Consider the following 14,147-nt stretch of genomic DNA (forward strand, 5'->3'; position numbering starts at 1 on the left):
GATCCTTGCTCTGTTGCAGGATTTCATCCATCAGGATATCTGACTCGCCATGGTAACTTGAGGCAAAAACCTTTCCCAGAAATTCCATCACCAAGCCCTGCAAACTTCTTGGGAATCAATGACACGTCTACAGGAAAATATTAAGCCACTAGTTGACTGTGCTGGAGGCAATCAGCTTGGAGTGTGTCAGGAAATCTAGGCCTTGGAGAATGTATAAGAAGCTGGCTCCTGTTGATGACGTGGTTTCTGTTGAATTAAAAGTACAGTAGGCAGCTTAAGGGCATTTTCGTCTTTAATGCAGGAGGAGAAAACAAAGTTTGATCAATTTTAAAATGTCAAGAATAAAAGAGCTGTAGACTTTAGTGCAAACAGAAGTGTGATCTCTTCTGTGCATCACAAGTGCCCTCGACAAAATTGCTTTTAACTTTGGAGAATCTCATTCATGTGCCTTTACTTTTCTTTAAATGTGCTTCAGATTGGAATGTCCTAAATTTCAGCAGGAAATGTTTGTGTGTTGCAGGGAGGAAGGCTTAGGATGCTTTTGCAAGTGCAGTTTTAAGTGCACCGGGAGGGGTGTGGTTGCATAAAACATGATGGGACCAAAGTGTGTGTTAAACATGTTAGCAAATCGTTAGCGCTTTTGACCTTAACAGAATTCTATCAAGTGGTTAAAATATACTTTGTGCCCATCAGGCAAGACTGGCTCACGTTTTAACATGGGCATTGGGATTGCTGTTAGGCTAAAACATGATCCTCCTAAGCACCTTTACAGGTGTGCATTAGACAATGGTGAATGTGGACTTGAAGGGCTAGCTGCCTAAAATGTGTGACTGAAATGGGACGCTAGTTTTTTAATGGAGATGAAGCACTAACGCTTGGGTGGGAGAACATGCTGGTTTGAAGTTGAAGCTTTCTTCAGAGTTGTGGTGTGAAAGAACAGCTTTGCCATCACGAGGCAGTCTCACCCAGAAGCATATTAACCTGTCGTGAAGCATTTGATAGAAAGTGCTGCAACCCTTTTAGACTAGATCTATACAGTTATTCTTTTCATTAAAATTGGTTAAACAAGGTTCTTCCGAAGGGTGTGGATGAGTGTACATGTGTCAGAGGTTCTTATTTGACTGGCTAGTGACGATACTTAGAGCCCTGCATGGATACATCATTTGTATCCACATCTGAACCGCAATCTGCAAAAATGGTCCACGGATATCCGCATCCGAGTCTCTCACCTACCCCCCTATGGATGACTTGAGCTTGCCACACAGGTGGGTGAGAACTGTGCTCTAGGGAGAACTTTGGAGGAGCTGCTAGAAGCTCACACCCCTAATTTCTCTTTCCTATTTTCCCCAATCTCTTTCCCAAAGCACTAAATTGCAGTTCTTTAGCACAGTTTCCCAGCTGAATTACTCAAATAAGGAGGGGTGTGTTCTCTTGATCTCATCATATAAAACAGCCTACAGACCTCCTACACTTCATTATGCAGCAGAATAAGGAGAGGCAGTGAGAGAAACCACCTTTTCTAGACACCTGTGGTGGAAGACTCAGTGGGTGCCAACATCTACTCCCCTTGTGTGCCATTTTCAGAAATATGTTCACTGGTCCCGATGGAAATGTGCTGAAACTGAATGCTCACATGAGTCCAGTGTCTTTCCTTGGTCTTCCAGGGGATTACCCACTGATCAGAACAGTCGCTGAGTAATGAGACTACTTGAAATACATGTCACTCTAAAGCATGTCTGCAGCAGCTGATCCACCCTGTAATTAAGAGTGCAAAGTGAATATAGCTTATAATGGCATCATAAGACGGCTGTTTTAAATGGCTGTGTGCACATGCTCTTCCTTTCACAGTCAATAATTAGCACTATTGGGGAACATGGCACTTTACAAACCCAAGTGTAAGTGATCATTTCCCTGTGATGCTTGCAATCTAACTTTGAGCCTGTACGATGAGTCATGTTTCAGACAAAGGAGGAAGGGAGCTGCTCTCATGACACAAATAATCTCCTGACAGACAGGAATTCTCAGTGAGAGATTGCTCAGTACAATGCAATGAGCTGATACTGATGGGCGAAATAGTGTAGAGTTTAACTTAAGGTATTTGTGATAGCCAGAACTGAATGATGTGAGAGAATTAAATAGTGGATAAATTCTACCTCCGTGCTTAAACCTGTTTGGATATCTGCTTGCTTCGTTATACCCTCCCTCTGATCCCCTCAGTGGTGGCTGTAGAAGGAGAGCAGATATGGTCCTCCTCCTAATTGGAAGTGGAGAAATTGCAGCTTGTTGAGCTGTGGTCTCAGTTCATTAATCTGTGAACCTGACAGTTAGCTTATTAAAAGAAAACTGAGCCCATTTTGCTTAGTGCAGCACTCTGAAACCTCAGGTGGCAGAAAGCGCTCGAGCTTACATTTCTTATACCGGTCCTGACTGGAGATGTATTTGAAATGAGTTTGACATGGGTCTTCCGTAATGTTGGTGTTGCACCTTCAGTATAGTGATGGTCACCAACCCTAGGCTCAAATGCCTTCATGGCACTTCAGTTCCAAATTCAACTCACAGTTTGTTCCTGGCAAGAATTTCTGCTTGCCCTGTGAACTTTCAGAATGCTCTGCTGAGCAAAGTGAATGCAGCTCTTTAAAACTACACTCATAACTCCAGGACTAATGCTTCATTCTCTGAAGAAACTGCCTTGAAACATCTAGGAAATCTATCTTTGGTGTTAAGTTTGAAAGTCCAGTCTGATTTTCCTGTGACTAACCCAGGTGAACATGAATTAAACTAAGAGGTATCTTTTGTGCTTGCAGGTGTGGGACTACCCTAGTCTGTTTACATACTTGCAGTAATTCATCAGTGTGGGTGTGGGACTACCCTAGTCTGTTAACTGAATCAAGTTTTGAACTTGCCTTCCTTTCTGAAATGGTTCCTAGCTGTGGCTATGGCCTCAGCTCTTCACTGAGGCTGAGTGAATCAAACTTTTCTAACTGAGAAGGTAGATCCTGACCGCATCGAAGCTGGCCTCCAGTGAGTCAGGAGAAAGAAATCTTTATAGAGCCGGAAGAAACATGCCTTATAGGTAAAATCAAATTGACCCAAGTTTGGGCCTAGGATGTCAGGTTCTAAAATATGTTCCAACTAGTTCAGGCAATGAAATGTTGGAAAATGCCTTTATGTTGGTTGATTCCCTTTCCTCCCTTTCCTATTGCTGCCACTACATGAAATTGACTTCTATGCAAAACTCCTCCTGTTCTGTCATTTCACATCAGACTATTTTTGTCCGTTTGGTTTCTGATCATTTATCCCATGACCCCACTATTAGAAGCCATTAAAGAGCATCCTGTCTTTACATAGAATCCTGCATGTCCCTGTTGGACTCACTGGAATACTATTCCGGTTCCCTCTAGGTTATTAAAACGCCTTCTGTTTTTCCCTTCTCTCATTGGGGAGGCCTGATTTTGCATGCTGTCACTTCTTCACCCAAGAAGTAGTTACCAGGGGCCCATCAGTGCTGCTCTTTATGAGCAATATTGCATCACATAGTAACTACTGAGTGGCATACACAGCATTCTTTGCCTGTAGCTGCCTGGGGAGCAAAAGATTCGGACTGTTGCTCCTGCATACCTAATCTTTTTCTGTGAGTATGTCTACACTGCAGGTGGATGTGTGGAGGTGGGAGTGATTTGCAGTCCATGTACACATACCTGTGCTAGCTTTAATCTAATTAGCTCACTAAAAATAGCCGTGGGCATGCAGTGCCACAGGTCACACAAGAAAGTGTGGACCCAGGGGGACATGTAAGCTTATGCAGTCCTTGCTGCCATGTCATCACTGCTATTTAGTGAGCTAGCTACATTAAAGCTAGCACAAGTCTACATGAACTGTACATGAACGTGTACATGGACTGTAAATCACACACCGCGGCTGCAGTGCAGACATACCTGATGAACAATGTCATGGCATGAAGATCCAAGTGTCTGTCAATGAAACCCTAGTGAAATACAACACGTAGGCCTTTCCTATTTTTTTCTCTTTTTCTGCAAATTTGATCTCCCACATGTTGTTAAAACCTATCAAGTTCTGACATCTGGTATTACGTCTTCTGACTGGTTACATAAATGTTATGATTAAATGTATGATACTCTATTTGGGGTGTGCTGGACTTAGAAGTTGGCTCTCTCCAAAACCCTATAACCTGGGTTATGGGCTTCTTGGTTTGAGCTTCCTGTATGTGAATAGCAGATGAGTGAGTTGTCGTCGTGGGTCAGTGGTGCTGCCTTTTCTGGAGACATATCGTGTAGCCTAGTTTGAGACTGTATAGCTCAAGGACTTCATGAATCCAAAAAGTTTGCATCAAACTCCAAAAAGTGTTTTTATTTACAATTGCTCAGAAAAATAAGGCCCACAAGTGTGATTTATAGCCCAGTGCATACACAATAGAGTCCCCAGTGTATTAGGGTATGTGGTTTATTCTAGTATTACAAAAAGCCTTCCTGGTCTACACTAGTACATTAGGTCTGCATAACTACGTTGCACAGAGGGGTGAAAAATCTGCAGCACTGAGCAGTGTAGTTAAGCCGATCTAAATCCCCATGGAGCCAGTGCCATGTTGACAGAAGAAATCTTCCCTCGTCCTTCCTACTGCCTCTTGGGGAGGTGGATTCTGTAGGCTGATGGGAGAACCCCTCCTGTCGGCATAGGTAGGTCTACGCTACAGTGTATTAAGTAAAAAGAAAAGGAGGACTTGTGGCACCTTAGAGACTAACCAATTTGAGCATAAGCTTTCGTGAGCTATAGCTCACTGCATCGGATGCATGATGCTTATGCTCATGCTCAAATTGGTTAGTCTCTAAGGTGCCACAAGTACTCCTTTTCTTTTTGTAAATACAGACTAACACGGCTGTTACTCTGAAACCAGTGTATTAAGTGTAGACAAGCCCTTAGTAAGGCTCTCTATTCCCAATACTGGGTACTATCCTGGTGTCCTGTAGAGCTACTTGGGTGCTCCCAAGTCACATATAGCTAGAGGCCAGGGATTCTCAGCCTATAAATTATGACCATGAAGTGGGTCACTAGCAATCTTTAATACGAAGCAAGGCTGCTATAGGTCCCTGCTGGCTTTTGTGGATTGTGAGTTCCCCCTTCCTAGTGAGTTCCAGCAAAATTGCGAACTCCAAGCAAGCAAAAAAGGTGACTGGCATATCTTGATGTTTTGTGTTCAAATCGCTCTTCACAACTTGCCTCAAAAGGAGGCTTTTTTGATACAGAACTATGTTTCATAAATATATCCTCTCCTGCTGCGTTCTCCTGGGAATTCTAGTAAACTAGGTGGAGTGCAAGGTTGCATTGTGTTGCTTTCCTGAGTTTGTTACTCTTGGCCCGGTACTGTTAGCTTGTTTTGGGGGTGGGGAGTGGAAATCAGACTGGCTTAGTTTTATGGTATACAACCGTTGAGCTGGGCTGAGAACTTCAGTAGGTTGTATAAATACAGTCATGGAAGTTTATAGTACAGAAGGTATTTTATTCATGTAACTACTTGTGTCCGGAGCAGTTGCTTCCAGCTGAGATCAAGAGACTGCAGTAAAGCTTTTTGTTTGTGCTCCTAGGGCTAAATTATAGCACTGTACAAATATTAACTAAGTCACAGTTACACTTGAGGGATTTTTAACACATCACAGTATGTCTTTAGCCTGTTAGCACTGAAAACTTCACTTGGCTTCACTGAAAACTTCCCTACTCCTGTTCGATACTGACTGGTTATGTGAAGGCATGGAGTCTTGCTATCTCCTCTGCATGAATTTGCATCACTCACTGCTTAGCACTTTCCCGATATCCACAGGTGGGTTGGCAGGGACTGACTGGGTGGGAAAGGAGGGACCTCACTGGAACAGACCCGTGACTTTGCTTTTTCTTTCTGTGTAGCTGAGGAAGTGGATCATCCGCCATCTGACATGGGGATGGGGGCTGATGTTCTGGAATCTGGAGACACCACGCCCCCCACCAAGAGGAAAAGCAAGTTCTCAGGCTTTGGCAAGATCTTCAAACCTTGGAAGTGGAGGAAAAAGAAAAGCAGTGACAAATTCAAGGAGACTTCAGAAGGTAAAGCATCGGGCTTGGTGCTGGTCTTGAACTTTGGTTTAAACACTTTTTCCCACTGGGGAAGCTCATGCCAAGTTGTTTCATCCTTTGCTATTAGCCATCAGAGCAGTAGCAGCTATGGGTGAGCTGCAGAGGCTGGCTGAAGCCTTGTGTCCAAGTGCTGGTATGACTGGGATCAAAGCTTAATTCTTTGTCAGTGGTGGAACAACAAATTCACTGATCAGAGGCCTCAGCTACTTGGCTCCTTAAAACCACCGCTTAAAGACCTTTTAACTGTAGAAAACAATATTCTGAAGAGTGTTAAAGATATAAGATTCCTTTGTTGAAAGGAACTTCTCAATGAGGCTTAGGCTGGAGGAATGACTGTTCACTGCTCTAGCACTATATTCTGGTGTGTGAATACAGGCCCCATATAGGTTACTTTTTAACCCCCTCCCTCTTCTTCCTTCATGCAAAATGCAGCAACTTGAACCATTTTTGTTTCATCCACAGAGCCAATACATTTAAAAACAATTCTTTTGAAACCCTCCCCTTGCCCTGTTTTCTGAGTGCTTTTTCTCAATTTAATATCAGTTTTAGAACGAAAGATTTCTATGCGAAAGCCAAGAGAGGAGCTGGTTAAAAGAGGGGTTCTGTTGGAAGACCCTGAGCAGGGTGAGTTTGGAAATGAACCTGTCATCCGCCTATCTGTGTTCTGTGTAGCTGGTCGTCTGCTGACATAATCCCATCCTTGTTGTTGTACCTTTAAAAAATAAAATAAGTTAAAGGCTGTTTGCTAAACATGACCTCTCATCCCTTGTCTGTCCTTTGCACACGCTCCCTGTCTGGCTCCTGCACCTAGCTAGGAAAGCAGTGTAAGGAGGAAGAAATTCCTGAGATAAGCATTCCGTGTTCTTATGCATCTTCCTGTCTGCTGCTGGCAAGGAAATTCTGTGTCACTTCCTGTCGAGTTTGTCATATTTGTATCTCTGCCTGGCCTTTGGTACCATCCCTCTATGTTCCTCTCCTTCACATTCATGCTCACTGTAATCTCCAGGTTGTTCTGATCATGTTTCAGTTTATATTCTAGCCCCAGTGAAAAATAGGCTATCTATAATGTTGAATTTGATTTGTTTCTAGGGCTGCAAGGCCAAATGAAAGGAAACAAAAATTCAGTACGGCTTTTGAGTTGCTTGTGTAGAGGCATTCCATCAAGGAGCTGATAGATGTCTTTTACATGCCTCTGAGACAGGCCTGTAATGTGTGCATTCATTTCTGGGCTCCTCCTTATCAGAAAATTGTAGCCAAACTGTAGGAAAAGCAGCAAAAATGATTAAAACATTAGCGAAATGGGGTGAAATATGACTGAAGTAGTCCATGGGTATTTGAACCTTGTAAACACCAAGTTAAGGGAGGAATTTTGTGTGTTCAAAGGTGTGTAATGAGAGGTCATGGGATGAAACTGAGGAAGCGAAAACATAAGCTTGATATAAATTTCCTGAGAGAGAGATGACAGATGGGGAGTGTTCTGAGGTGTAACAAGGGGGTGGCATGCAGGAGTGTTGGTAAGATATAGAATTTTGTGTTTTGGCAGCAGTCACATGACCTGGGTTAGGAAGTGGAGGAGACAGTTACAATAAGATTAAACAAAGTGCCAGAAATAAAGTGTGGGACCAGGCGAGCACTGTCAAGTGGATAGATTTTTAAATTACAGAAATTAGAGATGGACTCTTTAATATTTTTGTTGCAAGTCAGTGGAAGGTTTCTACAATTGATCGCACTTTTAAATCCTGCTCTCAGATAATCAGTGTATTTTCTGAAAGGTAAGTGTTCTGGAGAGAAGAGAGAGTTTTTATCCACTTGCATGCACTCTGCTGGCTCCTGGGTTCTGACAGTCAGGTCTTAGTGGCTCATTTTAATAAACTTCTTTGCTGTCCTTTATTCAGTTCTACGCAGCTGCCTTGTGTCTAGTATTCACCTTACAAATTGCAAACAGTGCAGGCAAAACTCTAAATTGTAACATAAATAAAGGAGAGCAGCTGGCCAGGGTAGCGAAGATGTGTTCAGATGGGATGTGAAGATAGGTGGAGTTGTGGCAGATACAGGAGGGCTGTGTGGGGAAGAGGTGTAGAGAAAGTGGTTTATCCACAGTGGGGACATAGGGAGTGAGTGCCAGATGAGCAAGGGCCGCAAACAAAGTCCTTGAGGCAGGCTGGCCCAAGCTCATGGAGGGCTTCAAAAGCAAAGACGACCGTTTTGAATTAGATTATGGAAAGCCTCTGGAATTGAAATGGCTGGGGGTGAGGGAATGAGAAAGCCAGCAGCAGCATTCTGTAAATGCCGGAGCCTGGAGAATATGGGAAGGCATTAGGAGAGAGTTGGAATAGCTGAGGAGGGGCGGGGGGTGTAATATCTAGGGAACTGTCTGAGGGAGATGATAGGCAGATTGACAGATTTTAGAGCAGTGTTTCCCTGCGTGGGGGAACTCGTATGGAGGGAATGAAGGACTAGTCAGATGGCCCTCTGGATTGTCCTCCAGAGTCCTGGCTTCAGTTTTAAAATGAAAGTCTCATGTTTGCGAAGAAAACAATAAAAACACTAAGGCCATGTCTATGCTACTGGCACAACAGTGGCACAGCTATGCTGCTGTCGTGCCATACTGCAGAACATTCCTACAAAGATGGAAAAGGTTTCTCCATCAGCATAGGTAATCCACCTCTGAGCAGCGGTGGCTAGGTTGACAGAAGAATTCGTCCATTGATTTAGCCATGCCTACGCTGGGGGTTAGGTTGTCTTAACTACAGTGCTCAGGGGTGTGAAGAACCGTAGCTATGTCAACCTAACTTTTAAGTGTAGACCAAGCTTAAGCAAATTTAACGAACACAGCAACATCTGCCTGAGTTCTCAGAGTGCTTGAAACAATAGCTGAGAGTGGAAAAAATGTGTCCCATCAAGGTGACAACTAAGGCTATGTCTACACTACAACTTATGTCAGCAAAATTTATGTCACTCAGGTGTGAATAAATCACCCCCTGGAGTGACACAAATTCCACCTACACAAGCGCTTGTGTGCACAGCGCTATGTCAGTGGGGAGAGCTTCTGTAATACTGTATGGCAGGGCTGAAGGGGTGTGTGGCTGGCTTTGTTTTCCTGAAGAAATGCTCAGCTTTCAGAGTTGAGAGAACACTGCTTTAGGAGACATGGTAAGAAGTAGTAAGTTTTAAGGTTGACGAAGGGTTTGGAAACACGTGCTGGACCTCAATCAGAAAGGAAGGTAGGCGAGATGGGACTTTGTTTAAGGAAACTCTTCTTCCCCATTGTTCAAGTGTTTCGGGCTGCTCATCATTCTCCAGGGCAAATGCTGCAGGAACGCCATGTACAAACCAATATGGAAGGTATCAGTGCCCTGGGAACACTGACTGAATCTTGTCGTCAGAACAAATCTATTGTACATACAGTGGAAACCTGGCCAGCATTTTGAGTTCTGTAACGTAGCAGAGTACAGGGGTTTATTAGAAAGCCCTTAAAGTAAGCTGACATAAAAGGCTGCCCAGAGCTTGATTGCAACTACTCCTGGACTGCTGATCATGGGATAGTGCTGGCCTTGAAGGCCATCCTATCTTTGAATCTTGTAAATATATTCCTTTGTAAATGAGTCCATTGTGCAGGAGACTGATGGGGGAATAAACAGATTGTTGGAATAAATGATACTACACACTAGAGTTACAGGAGATTAGGCCCTATACTGTCTTTTAGCACGTTGTTGAAATCAAGAGCTCCAAACTAACTTGGTGCTGATGTTACCATGTGCTATTTTATGCAGAAAGTAATTCTAGGACCAGATATTCCAGAAGTAAAAGGAGTGTTGTGGATACTTGCAGATTTTTAAATATAGTCATTAGCAATCTATTGCCAGTTCACTGCCTATTGATAGGTGTGTACCTTCTCAGACTTCAGATCATAGAATCATAGGACTGGAAGGGACCTTGAGAGGTCATCTAGTCCAGTCCCCTGCTCTCATGGCAGGACTAAGTATTCAGTATCCTTTGCCTTTTCTGATGGTTTTCTGTTCATTCCCCACCCCCTCACAGATGGAGAGGAACCAGACAAACTCAGCCATACTGCATTGAAGAATGGGCATACAGTCCCCATTGGTGGTTCTGGGGTGTCAAACTTGGAGGAAGAGGTTGAGAAGAAGTCAAGTCTTAGAAAGTCTGTTCCAGTTGAGGAACCAAATAAAAGACTAGGTAGGAAATCAGGCTTGCTTCAGTTTCTCACAAAGAAATACCCGTTTTGAAATCTCTTCTCTTGGGTCCCCTCATTCACCAATCTCTCTGAGCACTTGTTTTGTGTTTCACTTTGCAGGCTCATCCAGTAGCAATCCCAGTTCAGAAATGGAGCCTCCTCATGAGCCGCAAGCACCCAAACAGCCTTTGCTTCCTCCGAAAAGACCCTTGTCCTCTTCTCAGGAGGCAAGTGATGTGCAGGTGAGGGATCCCGCCCCTGCCAGCCGCACCACAAGGACTGCATCCTCCTCTACTGTTACTGCCACCACCAGCATATCCAAGACGGTCAGTTCCACAGTCGCCCCTTGCCCAGCCCCCAGGACTGTGCCCCCTGCTCTTGCCAGCACTAACACTACTGCTGCCACAAGTACAACCAGCGTGGTGCCCGCCAAACAGCCCCCCATCCCGCCCCCGAAGCCTGTGAACAGAAATAGCAACCCTTTAATAGGTAAGTGTCGTCGTCTTTGCAACTGGCTGTCAGTCAGACCTAGGATGCTCTTTTGTTCTTTGAGATTGCAAACTCTGTTTGGAAGGGAAGATTTGTGTTGCTGTGTTCATACAGTATCATGTCTCGAATGTCTGTGAGCTGATCGAGGATCTTCAAAGCTTGACCACTGGACAAGCGTGGAAACTGGATGAGCTCTGTTGATGCTGGTTCCATCAGCACAGGGCAAACATTAATTACTTTCAAGAGGCACTAAAAATTGAACGATCTGCCTAGCACAGATGTATCCAGCAGCTGATCAAGGGAGGCAGTCTCTAGTTTTTCTGTTAAGGGTAGTGATTGAGATTAAAAATCACTATTGTTATAAAGTGTCTTTAATCTTCCACCAATGCGGGAATTTATCAGCTGTGCTGGACTGGAAGGCTTGGGATTGTTAGTGGGTGTTGGCAAAAAGAAAAGGAGGACTTGTGGCACCTTAGAGACTAACCAATTTGTTTGAGCATAAGCTTTCGTGAGCTACAGCTCACTTCATCGGATGCATACTGTGGAAAGTGTAGAAGATCTTTTTATACACACAAAGCATGAAAAAATACCTCCCCCCACCTCACTCTCCTGCTGGTAATAGCTTATTTAAAGTGACCACTCTCCTTACAATGTGTATGATAATCAAGGTGGGCCATTTCCAGCACAAATCCAGGGTTTAACAAGAACATCGCGGGGGGGGGGGGGGCAGAGTAGGCAAAAACAAGGGGAAATGGGTTACCTTGCATAATGACTTAGCCACTCCCAGTCTCTGTTCAAGCCTAAGTTAATTGTATCCAATTTGCAAATGAATTCCAATTCAACAGTCTCTCACTGGAGTCTGGATTTGAAGTTTTTTTGTTGTAATATCGCAAATTTCATGTCTGTAATCACGTGACCAGAGAGATTGAAGTGTTCTCCAACTGGTTTATGAATGTTATAATTCTTGACATCTGATTTGTGTCCATTTATTCTTTTACGTAGAGACTGTCCAGTTTGACCAATGTACATGGCAGAGGGGCGTTGCTGGCACACGATGGCATATATCACATTGGTGGATGTGCAGGTGAACGAGCCTCTGATAGTGTGGCTGATGTGATTAGGCCCTATGATGGTGTCCCCTGAATAGATATGTGGGCACAGTTGGCAACGGGCTTTGTTGCAAGGATAGGTTCCTGGGTTAGTGGTTCTGTTGTGTGGTGTGTGGTTGCTGGTGAGTATTTGCTTCAGGTTGCGGGGCTGTCTGTAGGCAAGGACTGGCCTGTCTCCCAAGATTTGTGAGAGTGTTGGGTCATCCTTCAGGATAGGTTGTAGATCCTTAATAATGCGTTGGAGGGGTTTTAGTTGGGGGCTGAAGGTGACGGCTAGTGGCGTTCTGTTATTTTCTTTGTTGGGCCTGTCCTGTAGTAGTTAGGCCTAACAAAGAAAATACAGGACAGGCCTAACAAAGAAAATAACAGAATGCTACTAGCCGTCACCTTCAGCCCCCAACTAAGTCATTATGCAAGGTAACCTATTTCCCCTTGTTTTTTTCCTACTTCCCCCCCCCCCCCGCGATGTTCTTGTTAAACCCTGGATTTGTGCTGGAAATGGCCCACCTTGATTATCATACACATTGTAAGGAGAGTGGTCACTTTAGATAAGCTATTACCAGCAGGAGAGTGAGGTGGGGGGAGGTATTTTTTCATGCTTTGTGTGTATAAAAAGATCTTCTACACTTTCCACAGTATGCATCCGATGAAGTGAGCTGTAGCTCACGAAAGCTTATGCTCAAATAAATTGGTTAGTCTCTAAGGTGCCACAAGTACTCCTTTTCTTTTTGCGAAGACAGACTAACACGGCTGTTACTCTGAAACCTGTCATTAGTGGGTGTTAGAAGGCTTTCACCTCTAAATCACCAGTTTATATGGTCAGTGGAAGTTGATGGTTACAGCTGTTTGGTGTCCTAATGAACTGGTAAGTCCCAGTGGGAAATATCCACATGACAAACTACTGTGGTATTTGGCATGGATCAGTGCCCTTGCTGCCAGTTGCAGCAGCAAGGCAAAGGACTCTGAGTGGACCATGGAGTCTGAACTGCCCCCTTGCTTCTTGAGGTGCTTCCTCAAAGTGCATTGGCAAGGCAGGGATGTTGGGGAAGCATGCCCCCCTTGCTGCTATGGATAAACTGAGAAATTCAGGCTGCAGGGCTGCCCATCTGGCAAATCGTATAGCACTAAAACGTAAATTAAGAGCTGATTCTTCCCAGTGCTGGTTAAGTAAAGAATTAAATGCATCTGTTTCCAAACCTGTTTTAACAGAACATGTTGAGGGGAGTTTCTTGTCATGCAGTTAGCCCAATATTACGTATTGGTCTCTTAGATGCCTTGGTTAAATCTTGAGTAAGTCCCAAGTGAAATGTGTTAAGTGGACTGAATGAAGCCGTTAAAGGACAACGCACTGCACAGCTAGTCTTTGGACAGGAGTAGCAGGGAGTGCCACAGATCAGGACTGAGATGTATGGGCAGAGCTGTGAAATGAATCCATCCATAGTGGTGGCTGGGCTTGTGCAGATCTTGTTTGGGAGGCATTGGCAGAGCTGTGTCGAGAAAGCCGGCGCAGGACCTACTTGCAGTAGGCTTAGATCAGTGTGTTCGTTTCCACAAGCAAATAATGCTACTTCTCCAGACTAAAAAATAAATACGAACCAAATAATTTAGTTTTTCTGCTCTGGGATGCGCTCTGCTCTAGCAGGTTTTACAGTTGAACTTTGCATGGTATTAAACTGCTGTTTGCCAGATAATAAAACTAGTCTGACCATTCCTGTTGTGCACGCAAGGAATACCTTCTTTGCTTGCTTAAGCTGCTTGCACACAACATGGGTGGTATTTGAAATGCATGAGCATTAATTGCAGGTAGTGCTGAGAAAAAAATATAATGAAAGACAGCAAAGTGTCATACTGCTGCTATCTCCAGGGTAGGGCCTTAGACACCTATGGCAGAGGGTGTGGAGGGAGTGAGGAGTTACATGTAAGTAGAGCTGAAGAGCTCTGCACCTGTTTTGCTTGCTTTGCCTGTTGAGAATCCCCATTCAAACAGGGACTGATTTCACAATTGTGCTCTGTACAGACCTACATTTAAATACTCAACACAATGCTGTTTCTGATACAAAAGTATTGAAAGCAAGATTGGAGTTGGTCTTTTTGCAGTATCAAACCCGCATAGTTTCACTAACGAGTGAAATTGAAAGGACGTGTATTTGGATGGTGTAAACACTAAGGAGGGGAAGAAAATATTTAACAGATAGTAAAGGTATAACTAGGAACAATGGATTTGAATTAGG

At 44.0% G+C, this 14,147-nt stretch overlaps 1 protein-coding gene across 11 annotated transcripts in view; it reads left to right on the forward strand.

Annotated features, from left to right (window-relative positions):
• PHACTR4 (phosphatase and actin regulator 4) overlaps positions 1–14,147 on the forward strand; it is a 99,853-nt gene that overhangs the window by 71,270 nt on the left and 14,436 nt on the right. For 9 of the 11 annotated variants that reach the window (XM_073317315.1, XM_073317317.1, XM_073317323.1 and 6 more), the window contains 4 exons: positions 5,917–6,093; positions 6,667–6,747; positions 10,165–10,320; positions 10,439–10,807. In XM_073317315.1, coding sequence (XP_073173416.1) covers positions 5,917–6,093; positions 6,667–6,747; positions 10,165–10,320; positions 10,439–10,807 — 783 coding nt within the window. Of the gene's footprint in view, positions 1–5,683; positions 5,834–5,916; positions 6,094–6,666; positions 6,748–10,164; positions 10,321–10,438; positions 10,808–14,147 lie in introns of all 11 variants that reach the window. The other 2 variants (XM_073317312.1, XM_073317321.1) reach the window with 2 other exon arrangements.

Source organism: Lepidochelys kempii, chromosome 19 (assembly GCF_965140265.1).
Source record: "Lepidochelys kempii isolate rLepKem1 chromosome 19, rLepKem1.hap2, whole genome shotgun sequence".
NCBI classification, from domain to species: domain Eukaryota; kingdom Metazoa; phylum Chordata; order Testudines; family Cheloniidae; genus Lepidochelys; species Lepidochelys kempii.